Source organism: Lutjanus erythropterus, chromosome 2 (assembly GCF_056507025.1).
Source record: "Lutjanus erythropterus isolate fLutEry1 chromosome 2, fLutEry1.hap2, whole genome shotgun sequence".
Taxonomy (NCBI): Eukaryota; Metazoa; Chordata; class Actinopteri; order Lutjaniformes; family Lutjanidae; genus Lutjanus; species Lutjanus erythropterus.
Window position 1 is genome coordinate 22,400,350 of NC_139318.1, and position 20,782 is coordinate 22,421,131.

The 20,782-nt window shown below is 37.8% G+C and overlaps 4 protein-coding genes across 5 annotated transcripts in view; 2 read left to right on the forward strand and 2 right to left on the reverse strand.

Moving 5' to 3' along the window:
• scn8ab (sodium channel, voltage gated, type VIII, alpha subunit b) overlaps nt 1-2,315 on the reverse strand; it is a 65,526-nt gene extending 63,211 nt beyond the window's left edge. The window contains exon 1 of the mRNA XM_084732775.1: nt 1,944-2,315. The gene's annotated coding sequence lies outside the window, so the exon portion shown is untranslated. The remainder of the gene's footprint in view (nt 1-1,943) is intronic.
• Nucleotides 2,316-6,174: 3,859 nt separating this feature from the next.
• tmt1a.1 (thiol methyltransferase 1A, tandem duplicate 1) lies at nt 6,175-8,550 on the forward strand. The gene is made up of 2 exons (XM_084732832.1): nt 6,175-6,751; nt 7,814-8,550. The coding sequence occupies exons 1-2, from the start codon at nt 6,257-6,259 to the stop codon at nt 8,045-8,047; spliced, it is 729 nt and encodes a 242-aa protein (XP_084588958.1). The 5' UTR covers nt 6,175-6,256; the 3' UTR covers nt 8,048-8,550.
• Nucleotides 8,551-9,860: 1,310 nt separating this feature from the next.
• On the forward strand, nt 9,861-13,562 carry LOC146331549 (thiol S-methyltransferase TMT1A-like). The gene is made up of 2 exons (XM_084732844.1): nt 9,861-10,385; nt 12,458-13,562. The coding sequence occupies exons 1-2, from the start codon at nt 9,888-9,890 to the stop codon at nt 12,692-12,694; spliced, it is 735 nt and encodes a 244-aa protein (XP_084588970.1). The 5' UTR covers nt 9,861-9,887; the 3' UTR covers nt 12,695-13,562.
• atf1 (activating transcription factor 1) lies at nt 12,781-20,492 on the reverse strand. 2 transcript variants are annotated; one of them, XM_084732812.1, is made up of 8 exons: nt 20,311-20,492; nt 19,367-19,470; nt 17,302-17,424; nt 17,077-17,174; nt 16,853-16,986; nt 16,424-16,606; nt 15,530-15,683; nt 12,781-13,650 (listed from the first exon to the last, which is right to left on the reverse strand). In XM_084732812.1, exons 2-8 carry the CDS (start codon nt 19,463-19,465, stop codon nt 13,506-13,508), a joined length of 936 nt encoding a protein of 311 aa, XP_084588938.1. In that variant the 5' UTR covers nt 19,466-19,470; nt 20,311-20,492; the 3' UTR covers nt 12,781-13,505. The 2 variants fall into 2 exon arrangements, with proteins under 2 accessions (XP_084588938.1, XP_084588946.1); XM_084732820.1 differs by lacking the exon at nt 19,367-19,470 and having other exon boundaries at nt 20,311-20,491.
• Nucleotides 20,493-20,782: the final 290 nt, after the last annotated feature.

Sequence of the window (20,782 nt, forward strand, 5' to 3'; positions counted from 1 at the left end):
GAAGAAGAAGAAAAAAAAAAACTGGAAAGCGAGCAGGGGAAACTGCCTGAAATTTTGTAGATTAATGCTTCCGATGTCCACTAACTCATTAGATCATGAGGGGAAGCATAGCACACAACAATCTTTACACATTTTAATAAAAAACAAAGACTGCCACGGTTACTCTTAAATCAACTACAGTGAATCATACTAGCGCACGTCGATCGGCACCAAAAGCGCGTAGTTCCTACGGTGTTAGATCCGTAATGAGTCAAGAGAGTCCGCTAATAAAAATCTGGTGGATGATAGAGAAAACTGAACAACTTCGGCATCCCGATTTGCCCCCCTGAGGAAAAAGAGATAAGACTGTCGCTCTCCGATTCAGCAGTAAAATGCTCCTAACGCTGCGTCCTCTGTGCGCAGGAAAGACATCCAAACGCGCCACAGCTTCCGTCCCGTCACCTGGAAAAATCTTCCAGTCTGCTCTGTGCTCTCTGATGATGACCTGACATCTGATGGGACACTTGCATCAGAGTCACATGGGCCGGTAAAGAACTTCCTTCATTTTCTGCAGTGATGCCTTAATGCTGCCTGTCTGTCACTAAATCTTAAAGGTATCGGTCCAAATCCACAGAATCTGGACGGGCCCGAGTCCAGCATAATTGAGGGAGCCAAATATTAAAGAGGCCTCAAATAACCCCTCATATCCGATGCCGGGGTGGGGGCCACTTTCATGTCTGAGCTGAGTCGATTTCAGGTAAAGTTATGACATCCTGACTGGTAATTTTGATGAGTTATGATCATAAATTTCAAGGATGGACACTGGAAATAATGAAGCATTGAGTCAATGAAGAGATAAACACAGATAAAGAACTTTCTCTCTGTATGGGATGAAGACCACCTGCCCCACACACTGCATGTTTTACCATGTAAAGTGCCATTCACTGCCAGACTGTGATTTTAAGCCTCGGTAAAGTCCACTGTTTAATACCGAGGCGCGCCGTTGTCCTATAAGGCCAAAGCCTAAAATACTGCAGTGTGGTTTATTGCTGCTATAGGCTCTAACTAACAAACTCATAGTAGGTCAGTTGAATGCACAAACCATGTCCTGACAACTCAGCCCTGGCCTCAACTCAGAGCAGACTATAAGCACATCAGAACAAATTTCATACTTAAAAAAGGTAAAATTATTTACAGAAAAACAGAAAGAGAAACTAAACCGGCCTCAGGGCTATACCACACCCGTATATATGATGTCTGGGCGACGGAGGTCCAGAGACTCCATATGATGCAGCTTTAAAGACTAACAACATAATGGGAAAAATGTGTTTTAATGCGTGAAAATACCAGAAAAAGGGTGCCGCGGCCCCTTTGAGGACTGCCAAACTAAAGACGCACCTACCTCCTCACGCAATACAGTCTCCAAAGAGATTGCAAGCGGGAGGGGGGGCGCAGAGGTGGAGTGGAGGGGGGGGTTAGAACTATCATAGTTATAAAATGATGGTAGCGAGAAAAGTGCAGCCTAAAAATGATTTTGCAAGCGACGCATTATTCGTGCGCTTGGAGCATGTAGGCTGGATACAGTCGCCGGTCACAGAAGTTTGACGTGATCTCAGTTCTGTATCCCATATGCGTATGTTTCACATTCTGACACATTGAAATGTCATTCCATCCAGCGGCAGGCCAACACCCCAAATAACCAGCTGTCTCCCTGTTTTCTACCGCGTCGCATCACAAATCCGCGTTTTCCCCTCTGAAAACCACATCTTGCCCACTTCTGACTGCTGCCTCGCACATATGTTTGTCCATGTAACTGGCAAGGAGCCCTCCACAGACGCTGGGAAAAGATGCTGAGAGAGGGACCGCTCTGCGGCACTGGGATGCAGTCAGTCGACAAAGTAGTACTGCGATCCATCCCACGACACAAAATACCAGACAAAGCAGAAAACAGATTGTCTACTTACTTTTTCTCGCATTAACAGAAATCCGGACAGCTGTCACTGAACTGCAGATGTAGAAAAGAGTCGAGAGTAACTGCGGCTGTCGCCATATTGTTGCTGCTATCTTCCTTCCCAGTGCGTGCGGCTACCCTGCATAATTGATGACTCTCAGCAAATTGTTAGGGAGTGTCGGTAAATGCCTTTAGTTTCAATAACGGACAAGAGACCGCAGCATCGTAAGCAGAAAAAAAAAAAAACACTCTTCACTGTTCATATAACAACAGTCATTGATATTCAGGTTGGGATTGGTACTGCGATTGGCAACGTTTGTTTTCATCTCCATCTGCTATGAAAATAACTTATTGTTTGATTTCATATTATTATTTAGAATTAAGCCTGGACTTCACAAGAGACATTTAAGACAACTTTGAGATTATAATTAAAGTTCATGTAACCTTTAAAACCATCCATTGATGATCCATTGTTTTTAAGGTTCATTATTCTATTTCTCCTTATGCTTGCCTGTTTATCTAAATATTGCTTTTCTTGTTGTGTTTTATGTAAAAAGCACTTTGCAATGCTGGCTTTGAAAATTTCCACAAAAATAAACTTGATTATTATCATTATAAATAACTACTGTGACTCCATTGTGTGCCATGCATCTCTATGTGCATGACAAAAAAATAATGAATTCAAAACCAAGTTATTTTTTATCTCTCATAATAACACTGAAGCAGTTTAGTCAAATTTCAATGATTATAAAAAGCAGCAAGTTAAATGGACCTATTAATCAATCACCAATGTGTGATTTTTAAGCAACAAAACACAGCATTCAATTGGAATTCAACCTTAAAATATTCCACATCTTTCATACAATATTGGTATTATTCAGCTTCTGATACGATTTAGCTCACAACCATTAATGAAGCTATACAACAACGTACATTATATTTTGCATCCATCCTTCTCTTCCCACTCTTCCAACTATTCATACTCCTTCATCTGCTTCTTCATTCAAATTAAAGCTAGCAATTCGGTATAGCATCAAACTTTCAACAAACCTTATGCATTTTTAATACATTATTGGTATTATTTAACTTTTAATGTAGTTTAGCCCTCAACTTACATCATATTCTGCATCCATCATCCTTTTTGCACTTTTCCAACTCCCTCACCTGTTTCGTCATACACATTAAAGCCAGCAGTTCAGTTTAGAGTCAACTTTTCAACAGACCTTATAATAGTCCACATTTTTCATACATTATTTGTATTACTTTTAAATCCAGCAATGCAGTTAAGCACCTGCTTTTCAACATCCAACTTTCAAGCCACAATTGCCCTCTGTGGTTTTAATATTTACACTTGTGTTTCTTCTACTGTGACATGTGAAAGTGTCTTCTGTGAAAGGAGCTCATTACTGTTACTGTGATCCACTTTACACAGAGTGACCAAAGCTTAAAATCATTCTGCATGAATATTCACATTCACATATAACTGTCTCAGAAACATTACCACTTGAAGCACATATATTAAATGTCTGCTGACAAGACCGAACCCTATCAAGAGCCATATTCTTCAATTCATCTTATGCATAAAAACACTGATGTACACACAAAATAATACACGTGGAGGTTGTGAGCCCAGTCCCATAAATGCCTGTCCTACAAAAACCAAAGACATGGCTAACAATCAGATATTGCAAGACATATGATGCAGGCAAAACACAAGGACCTTTGTACGTCAGTCCACAAAGATTATTCAATGATTCACAGGTAGTGCTGCATGGAGCCTTTGTCTTCAATTTCATATTACTCATTTGACTGAAAGAAGGTTGTAACAGCTCTCACTTTAGCCAATTCCAATCAATCAATCAAAGCCTCCACCCTTCAAAATACAGGGTCAGAGAATTTTATAAAGGAAGTGTTTTGAATGTGACCCAACAATGTCTCTATCTGGTGGAAATTTTAAGAACTGCAGCTTGAGGTCTACAGGAAATCAAATTGTTGGCATGCATTTTCCTTCAATCAGCTACTTTTCAGTTCAGCATTTCAGTGCCTTTAAATATAGTGAGCATGTGAAATATTTAAGAATATAATCCACTTCCTATTAAATCTTTACATCGCAGGCTGTAGAAGGAACAACCAGAGTTCAGACTTGAAATCAGACTGTAGCCATAAACTGTAGCTTGGAATAGTCTCTGAGGTTGAGATAGGGAGAAGGGCCTCTAGTCTGCTTTGCAAATAACACTGTACCATTATGACATCGACCCAGACAGGTGGTTGGAAATTAATGGAACAAGTAAAGTATTCTGAAACAATATGTTTTACCTTCTTCACATGACAAAAGTATGAAGGATGAGGACTAACTGCTGGATTTGTCCACCAAACTTGTCCACCTCGATAAACCAGGCAACCTGAAAAGAATATTCACATGTAACCTCTTTGTAATCACCAACATATTCATTAGTAACTGTAGTTTAATTACATATTTTATATCAGTAACTAACATTATATGTAACTAGTTACATGTAACTAGTTAATCTCCAATACCAAGCCTTGTTTTAGCCTAGTATGCAAGATTAGCTGCAGACGAGCTCAAGCCCTGTTGGTCCTGAGCGCCAATTATCTCTGCCAGATGATAATAAGCATACAGGAAAGGCGCCAAACAGGACTAGGTTAAGGTACAGTATAAGTACTACACAATCCATAAGTAATGTAAGTTATGTTTGGCTTTGTACTACAGCACAGTGTATTTGAAATGAAACAATCATTACAGAGTAAATGGACCTTGAATTGAGATGTCAACTACTGGTTCAAAGGTCAAGAATGAACTGTCACTCAACTTTTAAACCCACATGGACGAGAACTCCCAGAAGTGCTCAGAATCATTTCGAAAGTTTGAACAGCTGATGTAAAACTTTGTTCATGAGTTGATATTCTGACCTGATTTGAATCTTTCATTTTAATTTCACAGAGCTGTACAAAGACAGCTTTTTTTCACAGCATCCATTCTGACATGAAATAGTGGGGTACATAGAGATGTTAGTCCTTTACCATTCGTGTCAAACAGAGCTAAAGTGCTACTACATGTTGGCTCACTGGAAAGGCTCTGTAGCACCTGTGTTGTTTACCCCTGCTATTCGATCAATATGGCTGCCTGGGTCTGTGGTGTAGTTTTGTTGTATTTATCTCTGATTCTGTTCTTTTTTTCCAGGGTTTTATTTTGCTATGTATGCTTTGCCTTTATGTCCATTATTGATACAAATGCTATCCTATTTATTTATCCTATGAAGAAAATGACTCAATAAATTACTCAAAAAAGAAAAAGATCCCAAAGAATGCTTAATCGGTCACTTTCTGCACATGCCAATTACTTACTAACCTGTTTACCGTGATAACTTTAACTAGGTTAAATATATGTCAGGGCTGTGGGTTTATCAGCTTGTTGAGTAGTTCTTCTGCCCCCAAGTGGCAAAAATAAATTAGTTAATACAGCTTCAAAGCTGAAAGTCAGGACTTCCTATTTGCTATTTCATTCAAAACTGGATGCACTGGATAGAGGGAAAACCAGAGTAACTAAGTACATTTACTCAAGTACTGCATTTAAGGACAATTTTGAGGTACTTGCAATTTACATCAGTATTTCCATGTTCTGCTACTTCATACGTCTGCTCCAAAGGCAAATAAGGTACTTTTTACTGCAACACACTCATTTGATAATTTAAGTATTAAGTACTAGTCTTTTTTTCCAGATCCATATAAGTGAATTAGTTTGAATTCACTCAGTTAACCCAACTAGAATGTATTTTAATGGTGACAGACGCTACGTGACCGTGTAAAAGGGAACATAATAGTACTGGAATATTGTAATATCGACAGCTGGCACTAACCTTAGCGTCAAATCATCTACCACAGTCATGTCGAGGGCAAAAGAGGGTACATCTCTTGCATTTTTCCCAGTTGTCGACTTTTATTTTGAAAATCTGACCAGACTTCCGGTGTTATCTCGTCTCGGTCGTATCTAAAAAGGAACCCTGAATTTGCTGTCGCGGGATTTGTATGCGTTGTTTCTTCAGTATGCACATTGTACAAACTAATTATGTTCTGTAGTGTGACAAAGCTGCGGTTGAAATCTGGATATTTTTAGGGACAAAAAACATTTGGTTAGGTTTAGGGAAAGATCGTGGGTTGGATTGAAATAATAACTCTCACGAGATCTTTCACAGCGCTGGGGTTCCCCTTTAAACACAACCGATCATCTCTTGTAGCTACTTAGCGGTTAGCTTGACAGTTTGCTGTTGACACTGATAGGCGAAACGCACCCCAGGGTCCCTAAAAATGACTTTTCTAATGCGATTGTGCACTTTAGTGGTCAATGTATTATGCTTGCCTCTTCATCTGATGGAAGCGGTCGGTCTGTATCAAATATACAAGCGTGTCTTCCCGATTTGTTTATATCGGATTTCAATAACTTACAACAAAAAAATGCACGACAAGAAGAAGGAGCTGTTTCGCAGCCTCCCCGAGTTCAACAAGCCTGGCGGTCAGCTCACACTTTTGGAGATCGGATGTGGCACGGGCACAAATTTTGAGTTTTATCCGCCTGGCTGCAAGGTCATCTGCACTGACCCGAACCCCCATTTCCAGAAATATCTGACCAACGCCATGGAGAAGAACGACCACCTCAAATTTGAGAGGTTTGTGGTGGCTGCGGGGGAGGACATGGGGTCAATTGAGGACGAATCGGTAGACGCTGTTGTCTGCACCCTGGTGCTCTGCTCTGTCAGAGACGTGCCGCAAACTCTGCGTGAGGCTCACCGCATACTGAGACCAGTAAGTCATCTCCTGAAATAGACATTAGTTCAGATTAGATAAATAAATAAATGTGCAGCCTGCATTGTATAAATAGGCTGCTGAATGATAATAGCTGTACTGCAGTGCAACTTGTGGATTAATCATTGACCCTCTGTATTAATCATTGGAACTTAGTAAGCAACTCCCTTAACAGACACAAATCATAAACATGTACTTAAGCAGGTTTCTATTATATTTTAGAATTTCTTTTTAAAATTTCCTGAATTTTGTTGTATACTTCAACAAACAGAAAAAGTGAATGTCATATTTTATTTTACCAGCCACCATAAATATGTATACACAGTGAAATATAAAATAAAAAGACAATTTAAAAAAGTGATAAATAATAATTGTATGTATGTGTATATATGTATGTATGTATGTACATATATGTGTACACACACACACACACACACACACACACATATATATACATATATATGAGACAGGTTGTGCATACTTTCACATTCACCCCAAATTGAAGTACACTTTATAGGGTACAATATAATAGGAGATTATCTAATCTTTCAAAATAAATGTCCATCTGGAGTTGCAGTCCTGAGGGTATATTTTCCTACAGTTCACTGTTCACTGTTTCAATGTAGGTGGGTGAGGTATAAGCCAGTTTATGATTATCATCATCAATACAAGAGCTCTGACCATATTTATATATATATATATATTTATTATTAAATTATCAAATATACATGAAATGCTGCCTATAAAGCTAACAAAACAACCTGCACTATGTTCTGTTAAAAAAACAAACTTTGCAGATAGGCGAGTGAGACAACATATATGCATATCCTAACATAGACTGATATAGCTGTGATAGGCCAATATCTGGCAGAAGATATTGATCGAACGATGTAACAGTCAGACTCTAGTAAGTTTCCTATTTCTTGAATATGATCATCAGTTTCTAATAGTAGCCCTTAAAAAATGTAACAACAATATATGACAAGGAAAGTGTTGAAAAATAGCCAACATGCATCAGGTGAAATTTGCATGCTACACACACAACAAATGTTTGCTTTGCAGGGTGGAGCCTTCTTTTTCCTTGAGCATGTTGTGGCCGACTCCTCCACCTGGACGTACTTCTTTCAGCATGTTCTCCAGCCTGCGTGGTACTACTTCGGCGATGGGTGCGAGGCCACCCGGGAAACGTGGAAACACCTGGAGGCAGCTGGATTTTCCGAACTAAAAATGAGACACATCGAAGCGCCGCTCGTCTTCGTAATCAAACCCCACATCCTGGGCTATGCTGTGAAATAGACTGTGTGTGATTTAGGTCTGTAGTCAACCCGCCTTGTAACCAGTGTGTGAACATGCCAAGTACTTAATGCCTCTCTTCTCTTCTCCTCTGTGATTTGATTGATCACCAGTGATAGAGATAACATCAATCACTTTGATACTAATTTTATTTTTGTATTGAAAAAAAAAAATCTTATGTTTGGTATAGACAAATAATTTTAACACACTGAATAAGCATTTTACATAGACAGCTCAAGATACAGATTTTTTTTTTTTAATTTAAGTGGAAAAATATATTTCAGTGTTTCCTTCATTTTCTATCCTTCATTCTCCATTTACGGAAGAGTATTAGGGGCATGCATAAGGCAAAAAATGAGAGGAAGAAAGTTTATTTTTGCATTATGAGAATAAAGAAGAAATATTGAGAATAAAGCTGAAATGTCAGGAATAAAGTTGAAATACTATGATGGGAATAAAGTCAAAATAGCATTTCTCATAATGTGAAATAATAATAATAATAATAATAATAATAATAATAATAATACAAACTTCCTCTTTTGGTTTATTTTTACTTATGCCTAGCCCTAATACTTAATGTTTGACTTCATTCTCAACATTTCAACTTTATTGTCAAAATGCAAAATAAAATGTAAAAATCCTTAATGTTGCCCTAATACTCCGTCGTACCCACCTCCTATTTGTTTGCTGATAAGTATGAATCAATATAATACTACCATAGGGCATTACTGCCTATCAGTGTTGATCTGTGTGCTACTGCTGGAGATTTCTGTACCTTTTATGCCATGACAGTTGTGTCACTAAATACATATTTTTGCTGTGATTGTGATAGTGATTAAAGAGTTTAATCTTGTTGCATGTGTCTTTCCTATTAAATGACCGCTGAGTTGATACAGACAGGGAAGTCCAAAATTTTGGTGAACACAGACTCTTACATTTTCTTTTTAATTTTTTTCCAACTTTATTGAGAACAACAGTAACATGCACAATTTAAGGAATTAAAAAGTGTGCATAAGACTGTCATTACACTGTCGTAATCATGTTATAACACCTGTCACGTCTTCATGAATGTTTGACTGTTGTTATTGAGTGTCATGTAATTTTCATCGCAAAAACTGGTTAGCCACTATCAGTTGGTCAGCTAACTCTGTAAGCTAAATCACCTTGGTACTGTACTCTGTTGTCATACTGGCCTTATAACATTTAATAACATCTTAATGACTAGTCCGATTGGTACCACTTAAGTTGAGGTCAAGGAAAAATATTCATGACACAATTATAATAGTCTAATGACTGTGAGTGTTAAAACCAACCACATATGACAGTACTGTAATGTTAAAACAATGTCAACTTTGCATTAGACTGGCATAACTAAAATAAATAAAAATAGAACTGGACTATACGATGTCTGACATCTAAAGAATTTGTACCATGAACGAAGAAAGTTTAAGTAATATTATTAGATACTTCATCAGTAATATGATTACTTGGAATTGTGCTTTTATTTGAGATACACAGAATTAATATGATTTATTATTCTGGCTTCTTGCATTAAAATGTAAAATTAAAGTACTATGCTTATTAGTTAAAAGATATTTATTGTACTATTACTTGGTGCATATATACATGTTTTATATCAATAGATGACCTGGTGGTTTGTGCAAGAAACCTGGAAAATGTTCTTAAGTGTCACAGTCCTCCTGCAGACTGAAGTGTATTAGCGCCACCGTGTGGTGCGACACGGACACTGCGGCTCAGGCATTACGAGTGTAATCTTTTGATCTTCTAAAGTCGCCTGTCTTAAGATGCCCTCAGTGAGACTTTAAGATTATCTGAGAAGAAAATGAAGCGTTTAGTCATGAAGTTATGCAGAGTGCTTTGTCTGGTGTTGACTCTACCTCTACATCTGATGGAGATCACGGGCCTGTACGGTTTGTACAAACATTTGTTTCCTCTGCTCGCCTACAATATCACATTTACATACAACGATAAAATGCACAAAACCAAGAGGGAACTTTTCCGAAACGTGGGCAGATTTGCAAACACCGACGGGACCCTGCGCCTGCTGGAGATCGGCTGCGGCAGCGGAGCAAACTTCAAGTTTTACCCGTACGGCTGCACGGTGATCTGCACCGACCCCAACCCGCACTTCCAGAAGTTCCTGCGGAGGAGTATGGCCGCGAACACGCACCTGACATATGAGGAATTTATAGTTGTCTCTGGAGAGGACATGAAGGACGTGAGGGACGCGTCAGTGGACGTAGTTGTCTGCACCTTGGTTCTCTGCTCTGTCCGTAACGTGTTGCGGGTGCTGCAGGAGATCCACCGCATCCTCAGACCAGTGAGTCTCAGTGTGCTGCCTTCAAGTGCTGTTGGAAGTATTTATTTGTGACTTCACGCACATCAGTGACCAAGCATTGGTCAACAATCTCCCAACAGCAACATTTCTAAAAACACAAGGGGAAAAAAAGGAAAGGGACACATTTAGAAACTGAGATTCAAAGTTAAAGCTCACAATTTCAAACTTCCCAGTATTAAAAATGTACACAACTATAAAGAAACCGGAAAATATTCACATTTTTCGGAAAGCCGAAGTATTTGACAAGCTTCATATTTTCTTATTTAAAAAATTACCCCAAACAATTATTCAGTCATCAAAATAGTTGCCAGTTAATGTAACTGTCAGTTAATAATCGATTACTCCTGCAGCTCTAGTATTTTCCGTGAGCTTTCTTTTGTATTTAGTCTTTATTTGTTGTTTTCAATTCAATATAGTTCCACTCAATTTCCAGAGAAGGTTTGCTGATTTTCATTGTTTCCAAATACTTAGAAGTTTTTATTAGTTTCAGTTTTTTAAACTTATTATTATATGGAGGATATTTGTCAGGGCAAATATTTAATAACTTCAGAATGGTTGTTACTATATAAACACTTTGTGAAGTTAACTCACAGTCATGTAGACGCCCCAGCATCAATAAACATAATATCAATGCCTCCTCAGGCTTGTTGTGTTAACACATTTCACCAAACTGACAAAGACGAAAGACATTTCCTGACACGTACCATTTTATTTTAGTTTTGTACGTACACAATATTGTTTCAGTTAATTTTTAAGTTTAATTTTTAGTTTGCTATGCAGTCTGTATATATTGTGGCTGCCTCCAAGAATAGTTCAGTGTTAGATTATTCTAATTTACTAAAACCAACCTAAAAGTAGTGGCGTAATTAACTGAAATTAACTGAAATAAAAATAAAAACTTTCAAGAAGGAAAACAAAAACTAACTGAAACAATATTGTGCTCTTAAAAAACTAAAACAAATGTACAAAATTAGATTAAAACTTAAAAAACTATAAACACTTTGGAACAGTGCACATATCAGACTGCAAATGCAAAGCTTTTTTTTTTTGCCCAGAGACAGGAACCAACCAGTACTCCTCTGTGGGAATAGTACCAGCTAGCCAGTAGTTTGTGGAAATTTTTATCGAACACACATTTATTTATTTAGGAACGTGCACCATGTGAGCACAGTGGAAACTCAAATAATGAGGGAGTTAAAACTAGATTTTGACACAGGGCCCTGCTACAAGATAAGGTCATAATACAGGACCTGTCTTGATAATATTGTTGTTAAGTGGTGCAAATATCAAAAAACAAACAAACAGAACAGTTCAGGAGTTTGGGGGCCTTGCATATGAGGTAGCATGTAGAATGTGTCAAGTAAAATTTTAGACTATTACATATTTCTGTTCTATTAAGTAAGTAATTTGCATTATACTTGTACATTAAAACATTTATCTTAGTTTTACATCAAACCATATTGTCTGAGAATATAAAAGGGTAAAGTTTTCAGTTTTTTTGAGATATCAGCTGTACAGATTTCTGCATTCTCTCCAATATAATGGAGCCAAACAACACTAATCCAGTGGTGCTCAAAGTACCAAAAACACATTTGAAAAACTCAGAAATCATGACCCAGATCCTCAAAATAATCCAAAGATCTTGTTGTGAGCAGTTTCATGTAGGAACTACTTTCTTTCTAAAGTTGAATCTACTGGAACTACTTTCTTTGTAATAGGAAGAAATTTGAGTGCTTCAGGACTAGTCCCATTATTTTTGACAGAAGGCAGATATCTCTATGTCCGATATTTTCTGAAAACTCAAACCAAAACAATTGAGATTGATTTGAACTTGAATTCAAATTTGACATGTGCACTACAGTCAACAAATCACATATGGTATTCTGCAATATTCACTTTTGATAACTGTCAAGAAATCTATTGTCTATCTATTGTGTTAATCACTTAAAAAAGCCTGCTTCAGTTTGGAAGTAAATTGCAGACACTGTAGTAGCATATTTAAATAACCTCACTTCATGAAATGTGATAATGTGTTTTTGTTGGTTCTCTTACAGGGTGGAGCCTTCTTCTTTTTGGAACATGTCGTCTCAGAGCCGTCCACCTGGACATACTTCTTCCAGCATGTGTTCGAGCCTCTGTGGTACTATCTTGGGGATGGATGCATGATCACCAGAGCAACGTGGAAAGATCTGGAGGCAGCTGGCTTCTCTGAACTTCATCTAAAACACATTGAGGCACCAGAGGTTACTCTCATGATTAGACCACATATCATGGGGTATTCCATTAAATGACTGCAATGGAGACTGAGCAGACTTCATTTTTGTGTACAGTATTTCACTTCCATTGCACTCAACAAAAATACAGTAGCCACAATGCATTTATTGAGTGAAAATATATTTATTTACTTACAGAATCAGCAACATTTTATACACTGCTTGTTCTTCTCCCCCACCCTTCCCATGATGTACACAATAAATATTACCTGGACACTGTGCTTTTTCCCTGATTGTCTAAGTAACTGCCAAAAAACAACCAAACAAACCACACTCAATGTCATCGCTTCTGTTACCCTTTATATTCCATTGCACAAAAATAAGGAATGACCATTGTAACATCTCCTTATAGGGGAATGAGGGGAATTGCTGGTTCACAAAATAAAGAGGAATTATGTCTGTGTAGTAATCATACAGTCAAAATTCTGCTGATGCTGTTAGAAGATTAAAAAAAAAAAAAAAACTCCCAACAGCAACATTTTTAAAAACACAAGAAAAAAAAGGAAAGGGACACATTTAGAAACTGAGACTCAAAGTTAAAGCTCACAATTTCAAACCTCCCAGTATTAAAAATGTACACAACTATAAATGTTATAGCATTAGCATTTTTTTAAAAAAACAGCAGGTGGAAAAATGGCCAATTTCTTTTTTTATTTGTTGAGTATATCTTAACTGCCATCACAAGTCACTTATATCAAACAGAGTAAAAAAAACAACAGGAGGATCTCAGCCTGAAATGAAGTGTTCCCAGAAACCCAGTTCATGTCCAAAGGGCTGAGCTGTGCCACTCCCACATTATGTCTCAATCCTCAACCTCTATTCAAACAGATTATCCTGTTTTAACACAATAAAGGTCCTTTAATGTTTTCAGTTCTTCAATCAGGGTCTTGTTTTGGTTTTCAAGAACAGCTACGCGGTTTTCCAGGCATTTAACATACTCCTTTTTCTTCCGTCGACATTCACGGGCTGCCTCTCTGAAAAAGGGGAAAAAAATATGCAGTCAGTCTAACTGAAAGATTATGCAATCAGTCTCCACACCCAGAGTATATCACAATGCACAGTGTTGCAACATAAAATTATATACAACTTTAATAGAAAAGATTTTTTTCCATATCATGGACCTGCTCTGCCCAAAACTACAAATATCACAGTAAAATATGTTTAACTAATGTACTTTCCAGAGCTGGTGTTTAACTTTATCTGTATATCTTTTAGATATTTATTGTAAGTTTATGTATTTAAAAAGCGATAGTTCAGATATTACCTACCACAGATGCCGACCAGATCAACCAAACTCCAGAGGTAAAAATTAGTCCCATAGGACATGAGAACTGCTTGACTATCACTGCCTTCATTTTTTAGTTTGTTTGTCTTATTGTGTGACTTTTTTGGTTTTTAAAAGGATAGCTATGATTCACTGAAGTCACACAATAACAAACAACTAACAGATGGAGGCAACAGTAGACCAGCATCTCCTGTGTCCTGTGAAGTAAAATTTCTCATTTTGCCAGTGAGGTTTGGTTGGTTTGGAGAGTAATATTTGGCTTGTGTAACGGTGGTTTCCTACCGGTATCTTCCTCTATGCTGGTGCCCTTCTCTGCGTTTCCAAACTGGGGACATGTCGACCAGCATCTACTGTAGCTAAGACACTACAGCTATCAATGAGTACCTGATACAACCCTACTTCAAATAATCCAAACTATCCCTTCAACGATTTTCAACACAGAAAACTGAATGTAAAACTTAAAATTCTATATGTGCTAGCAGTGGTTCTTGTCATTTTATTTGGAATGATCTGGTTGGCTGTGTCTCCTGTCATTGGTTGTTTGAAGATGTGATTCGTGAAGGGCCTCTTGATTATCTGGAACGTGACTGTCTGAACAGTATCAGGTGTGTCAGAAAGGTAGAGCCTACATAACATTTCAGTGCCTTTCTTTTCACTATGATGGTTGATAGTGAGGAAGGCCTGGAGACTAAAATATCAAAATAAATCAAAATAATATCAGAAAAATAAAAGAAATACAGTGTGTGGCACTTTCCCAGCATTTACTTTTATATGCACTTTACAACAGAAAATATTTAAGTTTTTTTTTTTTTTTTTTTTTTTTTGATTTGGAGAAAAATGCCTGCTTCTGAGCTCCACAAAACTTTAGTAACAGAGGCACTGCATCATCACAAATACATTTTTGAACCATGCCAAGTTAGTTTCTTCTGTAATAGTCCTCCATTGCACTGTTCACCACAACAAACAGGTTGGTACAGCACCAGTCTTTCAACTCTTACAATTAATGACCTGTCAACCAAACATCAGTGGCAACACCCAAGGTGGAGCAGTGTTCTATATTTAAATGATAAAATTATTTGTCAACTATTCTGTTGCTGCTATTTACATTCCCCAAGATGCACATTCAAAATATGTACCACAGATTTATTTCCTGGGTGTATACCAATATCTATATAAATAACTGTATATTGTTATATTTTATCCGATTCTGTTCTGAATTTAATTATTTGTATATATGTCATTTGTGTGTGTAGTATTGTTGTCCTACAACTTTCTTTTTGTTGTGCAACCTTGTGTTGTATAATGATAAAGTAATCACCTTGATACCTTCTAGAAAAATAATCATTACCCACTACGGTAATGACAGGAGCATCAATGACAGTGCACTCTTTTACTGTATTTATTTATCTGACAATTTCTGTATATTTTATATTTGCCATTCAAAGTTTTAAATGACAAATACTGTTTTATTTTCCATCTTATTTACTTCGTCCAGAATGTCAGTGAGATTTTACATTTTTCTGACTCTAATTTCGCTATCCAAAACCCAAAATAAACTGTACACTTGCCTGTTTTTTGCAAGCCTGATTTCCCTCTTCACTGTTGGATCATCAGTTTTGCCCTGAGATAGTCCCACCGGAGAGGTCATAACTACCGTCTGAGGCAGGGAGCTGGATGTGGGACCTGTGCGGATCTGGTATGTTTGCATCTCTCCTCCTGCACCTGATGGAAACACCACAGTGAAAACATAGTAATTAGTTATTTATTGTCCATAAACACATGAAATTAGAGCAATCCTGTGCAATATATCAAAATTATAATAATATTATGATATTAGACTAGGTATTGTCTTTTGGATATTGTTGTTATGGCATACAGGATGGCTTTTCCTGGATTTAAAGTTATTTAATTTTCTGAACTTACCAGAATGTTCTAGCTGTTCTATTGTTTTTCTTTACACACTTAGCCATGTTACTTTATCAAAAACGTCACTGAGTTAATATTTTGTGAAAGTACCAATAGTCACCCTACAACACTGTCACAATATCAATAAATATCACAGCAGCTTATACCAGAACACTGGCAGGTAGTCATGACATTCATCTCTCTCTATGCTTGAGAGGTAAACAGTAGAATTAGGACAATGCAATTCGGTACACAGAAAGTTTTCTACCTGGTATGAACAGTTCATTGATGAGGAAATATTGGTGTGTTAAAAATGAAGTAGAGCTTTCTTTCCTTGTCAGAATCATAACTGAAATAAATACAGAGAGTGTGTGTGTGTGTGTGTGTGTGTGTGTGTGTGTGTTTTTTTTTTTTTGACTTATTGCTATTGTCTGTCTGAACACCTAGAGCATTTTGGCATCTGCTGGAGTCCCCTCATAAACATTTGCAAATAAAATTGGCAAAGAAATACTAAAAATCTAGATATATTTTCTTACAAGATGCCTTGTTTTCCTCACCTTGTACAACAACTTGGTTGCTAGGCACCAGTATCTGCTGGCCATCAGGTGTTTGGGCATACTGAAGGATGGTGGTGCCTTGCTGGGCACCACCAGAGTTGGCCATGGTGACAGCCTGTAGTCCCTGAATGCCTTCAGACCCTGGAGTCGCCAGCTGGATTGTGCCATTAGCGGCTATGGTAACTAGAATAATTACAGAGATGGCATCAGAACTGTGTAAAGCACAAGTAAAAATCACATTTCTGGTGGCCAGGTTCACAACCTGACTTATCTTTTTTTTTTAATAGCGTAAAAAAATAAAACTTTTTTTTTTTAAATTTCATCCATTAATCTCTTTAGCCAATAGCAAACAAGAAGCTCATTATCCAGTATACATCTGTCTGTCTCACTCTTGCTTCTGCAAGTACTATAAAAGGCTTTAGTTCTTACTGTACTGGCCGCTGCTGGTCTGGTAGATTGGGGCTGTGGGTACTGTAACACCTGTCACTCCTGTAGATGCCGGGCTGCTATCCTTTCCCTCGATGTGTGTCACCTCCTCAGACGAAAGGTCATTTAGGATTTTTCTACAGGGTGAGAGGAGGAGGAAGGTCACTTGAGTTGGTGTTAATCTCACAAGATGGTTTGTGTTGTGACTGCGTTTATAGTTTATTTACCTGTATGAAGGCCGTCTTGCCAGTATTTCTCTGGTCTTTTGGGCTGCAACTCCACTGTCTGATGAGTCCTGTGAATCTTCACTATCTGTACCTGGGGCCTTGAAAGACAAGAGGTGGATTAACAAAGTGTGTGTGAGCAACTGTATGAAATAGCAAAATGACAGTTTGCAAAACGAAACTAAGAGGATGAATTAAACAAAAGCAACTAAAACCAGGTGGTCTCACCTGTACAGTCTGCCCCTGAGGGGACTGAATGACTGACGATTGTGCAGACTGGATCACTCCTTGAACCTGAAACTGACCCCCTGGCAGCTGTACGACAGCAACAGAAGAACCACCGAGTGACATCTACAAAAACACAAATTTGAATACAAATTACAATATGCATTTATATATAATGTATAGAATTTAAATGTTCCATCAGTGTTGGTTGAAATGTTCAAGACAGAAATCACATAAAATCAAAACTATCTTTAGGATAACTATCCTTAAGATATCACAAGGGATCAGTGGAAAAATCGCCATTTGGGTGAGGTGATAATTTAAATCTGCTTTAAGGAACGCACTAATTATTTAATTTCATCTTAGTGAACACATAATAGGTCTTGTCACAATAAGATTACTTGTTTTCATTTACAGTTTTTAAGCAGCATGTGCTGGATCCATAAAGTTGAGAACCACTGTCTTATCAGAGGCTCTGAACTCAGACAAGTCCTTAAGGTCCTTCAGGAACAGACTGCTCTCTACTGTCATGAGAGTTATTGGAATAGCTTTTGGTATATCATCAAGGGCCAAATAAAGACAGCAACAGAGGAGCGACACTCCAACAAGCAGCCTGGTCACACCGAACCCAAGGTTTACTAATCCCTCCCTTTTAGGGCTGGGCAATGTGGACAAAATCAAATATCACAATGTTTTTGACCAAATACCTTGATATCAATATTGCAACAAAAAATACAGGAATGACTATTGATGCTTTTACAAAATCCTAACACAATGAGATTTTTGATAAATAATCAGCAGTAATGTGGATATCATGAGGAAGTTAGTAAAGGCGCATAAGAGAACAGCTGGAACAGTCTGGTAAGTTTAGAAAATTACATAACTTTACTGTGAGGCAGCCTTTAAAACCAGCAAAAGATAACTTATACCATAATATAACCAAAATCTAATTTGATATCTTGGCTCATATTAAAATATCGATATAATATCAAGCCCAGCCCTATTCCTTTTATGACAAAATTGACAGATAAGTCTTTTGTTAAAGACTTCATTTATACTGAAGAGTGAGGATAAGAAATATAACCGTTTCAAATGTCATTGTACTTCTCAAATATTTTTAACATTAACTGTCAACTTGGATCCGACTTATATATTAAGCTGTGTAACAGCAAAACTTAAACTTGCTAAATAAATAACTATAAATATGTAGGGGTGTTAATACACCAATCGTAAAGGGACAGTTCAACAAAAACTGAAAATTCAGCCATTATCTACTCACCATCATGCCAACTGAAAGTTGGGTTTAGTTTTTTAGACACACATAATATGCCTCCATGTAGTTGGTCTGGCATAATCAAAGTCTCCTAAAGCCCTGACATGCTGTTCACTTATGTGTGCACACCATCACACCCAGGGCCTAAAATTAACACCTGCCAAGCACCAAATGTAGGTAGATTTTTCATTTGACATGACATGTAACTTTCAGAGGCCACTGGACACCTTGACAGGTAGGGTTAAGGGCCAAATCTACCAAACTCTGTACTGTTAAAGGTACTGTCTGAATCTCATCAGTACTACACCAGATTGCTATACCTGATCACACTACACACGCACAAGTGAATATAGCTCCAAGCTAAGGCTCTACACAGTATGGTGTAAATAACGTCTTTCAAGACACCTTGGTATTTCAGGGCTTTAGGAGACTTGGATTATGCCGGATGAGCAGTATGGAAGCATTTAATAGTGGGATTTTTTATGTTTGGAAACACTTAAATTGTTTAGGAGATTCTGCACTGCTGTTTTCCTGTGAAACTCCAGGAGTGTTTTGGGGACTAAAAAGCTAAACCCAACTTTTAATCGGCATGACGGTAAGTTGATAATGACTGAATTTTTATTCTTGGATGAAATATCCCTTCAAGACGTAAAAGTGCACGTTCAGCATGACATTCATAAACAACTTGTTCTAATGTTAACAGCAGTGCAATAGCTACTGTGACAATATCGTGTGGCAGTATTTATGAGATACTGTACTTTTTTAATGGTATTTTAAAAGGGGTCTATTCGTTACCTGTTGGGCTATCTGTGAGAACTGAGAGGTTGTGATGGTAGTGGGAATGATGGCAGTCTGTGACTCGGTGCCATTGCTGCCCTGCTGTACTTCTTCCATAGTAACTGGGGACAAATAAATCAATATTACCGTTTGACAATGTCTAATGTAACACAACAAACTGTCTGCGGCGGGGTGGCTTGCTGCCTGCACTGCGCTGTGGCCTGTGCGCTGTTATTCTTTATAAAATATATATATATGTATATATAATTAATAACTCTTCCAGACACATGTGAAACAGATCAATTGGACACCAAATCACAGTTTCTTACTTTAGCTAACCGTTTCTTCTGAAGTTAAAAAGGGTGAGCTGAAAATAACTAAAAGATCCGACTTCCTCTTCACTTCAAACATGTTAGCCAATGCAACTAACGTTAACAAGGAGTTAAGGAACACAGCTAGGCCCGACAGTCAATACTGTTAACTTTTTACCCCTCATGATTTAAATAAATGCAAAATTTAACAAAGTGGGAGACTTCATTCAAAGTAAACGTCTCCTGCATAAATGTAAAGTTCCCCTTTTAGTCATTACTGCTAGAATGTTCGACCAACACTGCCGTTGCTAGTTAACGGTTGCTAACGTTCAGCAACATTCAAACGGACGTTAACCAGTTTAAACCGTTAAAAACAACAGTTAAAGAGCTGCATCAGCGACAAGTTTCGTTACTCTGGTTCACAGGATGGATGAGCTTTTGTCTCAATGAGCAAATATGTGTAACTCTGTCACTGGCACGCAAGTTACCGCGTCAATAGACGTCAGCGATACGGGGAGCCATTAAGCTAACTACACCTTCCCTTTTCGTAAAACGGCGAGGAGTTGACGAAGCAACAGCCGCCATTACTGCCACAGCGAGCGGGCAGCCAGACGAGCACAAAATATTACCGCTCAGCCAGCCAAAATTTACCTTTTCAAAGGCCCCGTAACTGCTCTTGTTCACAGCGTGGACTTCGTGCAATTCGTGTATATACTTTAACACCAGAAAGCCTTGAAAAGTTACTTAGCAGCAGTGGCTAACAGCTAAAAATACAAAGATGTCAGCTAAAAAAATAGCTGACCACTTTTTTCCCAAAGGAAATGGGCGGTGCTGTTTGGCAAAGACGCATTACGTAATAGTTTCTTTTGCCTTTGTGATTGGTGAAAAGAGTTTGAGCAACTACACAGAAGAACTGAATGAAAAAGTCCTGTTTGTTATGTTTAGACTAATACACTAGCTATACTTCACTCGTTCGCTTTATGATGCATCACTTTCACGACAACGCATTTAATTCGGATGTACTGAACTTTTTTTTACTACATTCAACTACATTCAAATCTCAGTAGCTTTTAATGGTGAACTACTTTCATAGTATTAGTACAGTATGACATTTTTTGCCACA

Bases quoted from the DNA above. Each gene is read 5' to 3' on its own strand.
- tmt1a.1 (XM_084732832.1), top strand. From the start codon at position 6,257: ATGACTTTTCTAATGCGATTGTGCACTTTAGTGGTCAATGTATTATGC. The intron at 6,752-7,813 runs GTAAGTCATCTC...TTTGCTTTGCAG, and splicing joins CTCACCGCATACTGAGACCA to GGTGGAGCCTTCTTTTTCCT.
- LOC146331549 (XM_084732844.1), top strand. From the start codon at position 9,888: ATGAAGCGTTTAGTCATGAAGTTATGCAGAGTGCTTTGTCTGGTGTTG. The intron at 10,386-12,457 runs GTGAGTCTCAGT...GTTCTCTTACAG, and splicing joins TCCACCGCATCCTCAGACCA to GGTGGAGCCTTCTTCTTTTT.
- atf1 (XM_084732812.1), bottom strand. From the start codon at position 19,465: ATGGAAGAAGTACAGCAGGGCAGCAATGGCACCGAGTCACAGACTGCC. The intron at 17,175-17,301 runs GTGAGACCACCT...TTGTCTTTCAAG, and splicing joins CTCAGGGGCAGACTGTACAG to GCCCCAGGTACAGATAGTGA. The intron at 13,651-15,529 runs GCAAGTGTACAG...CCCCTTTTTCAG, and splicing joins ATCAGGCTTGCAAAAAACAG to AGAGGCAGCCCGTGAATGTC.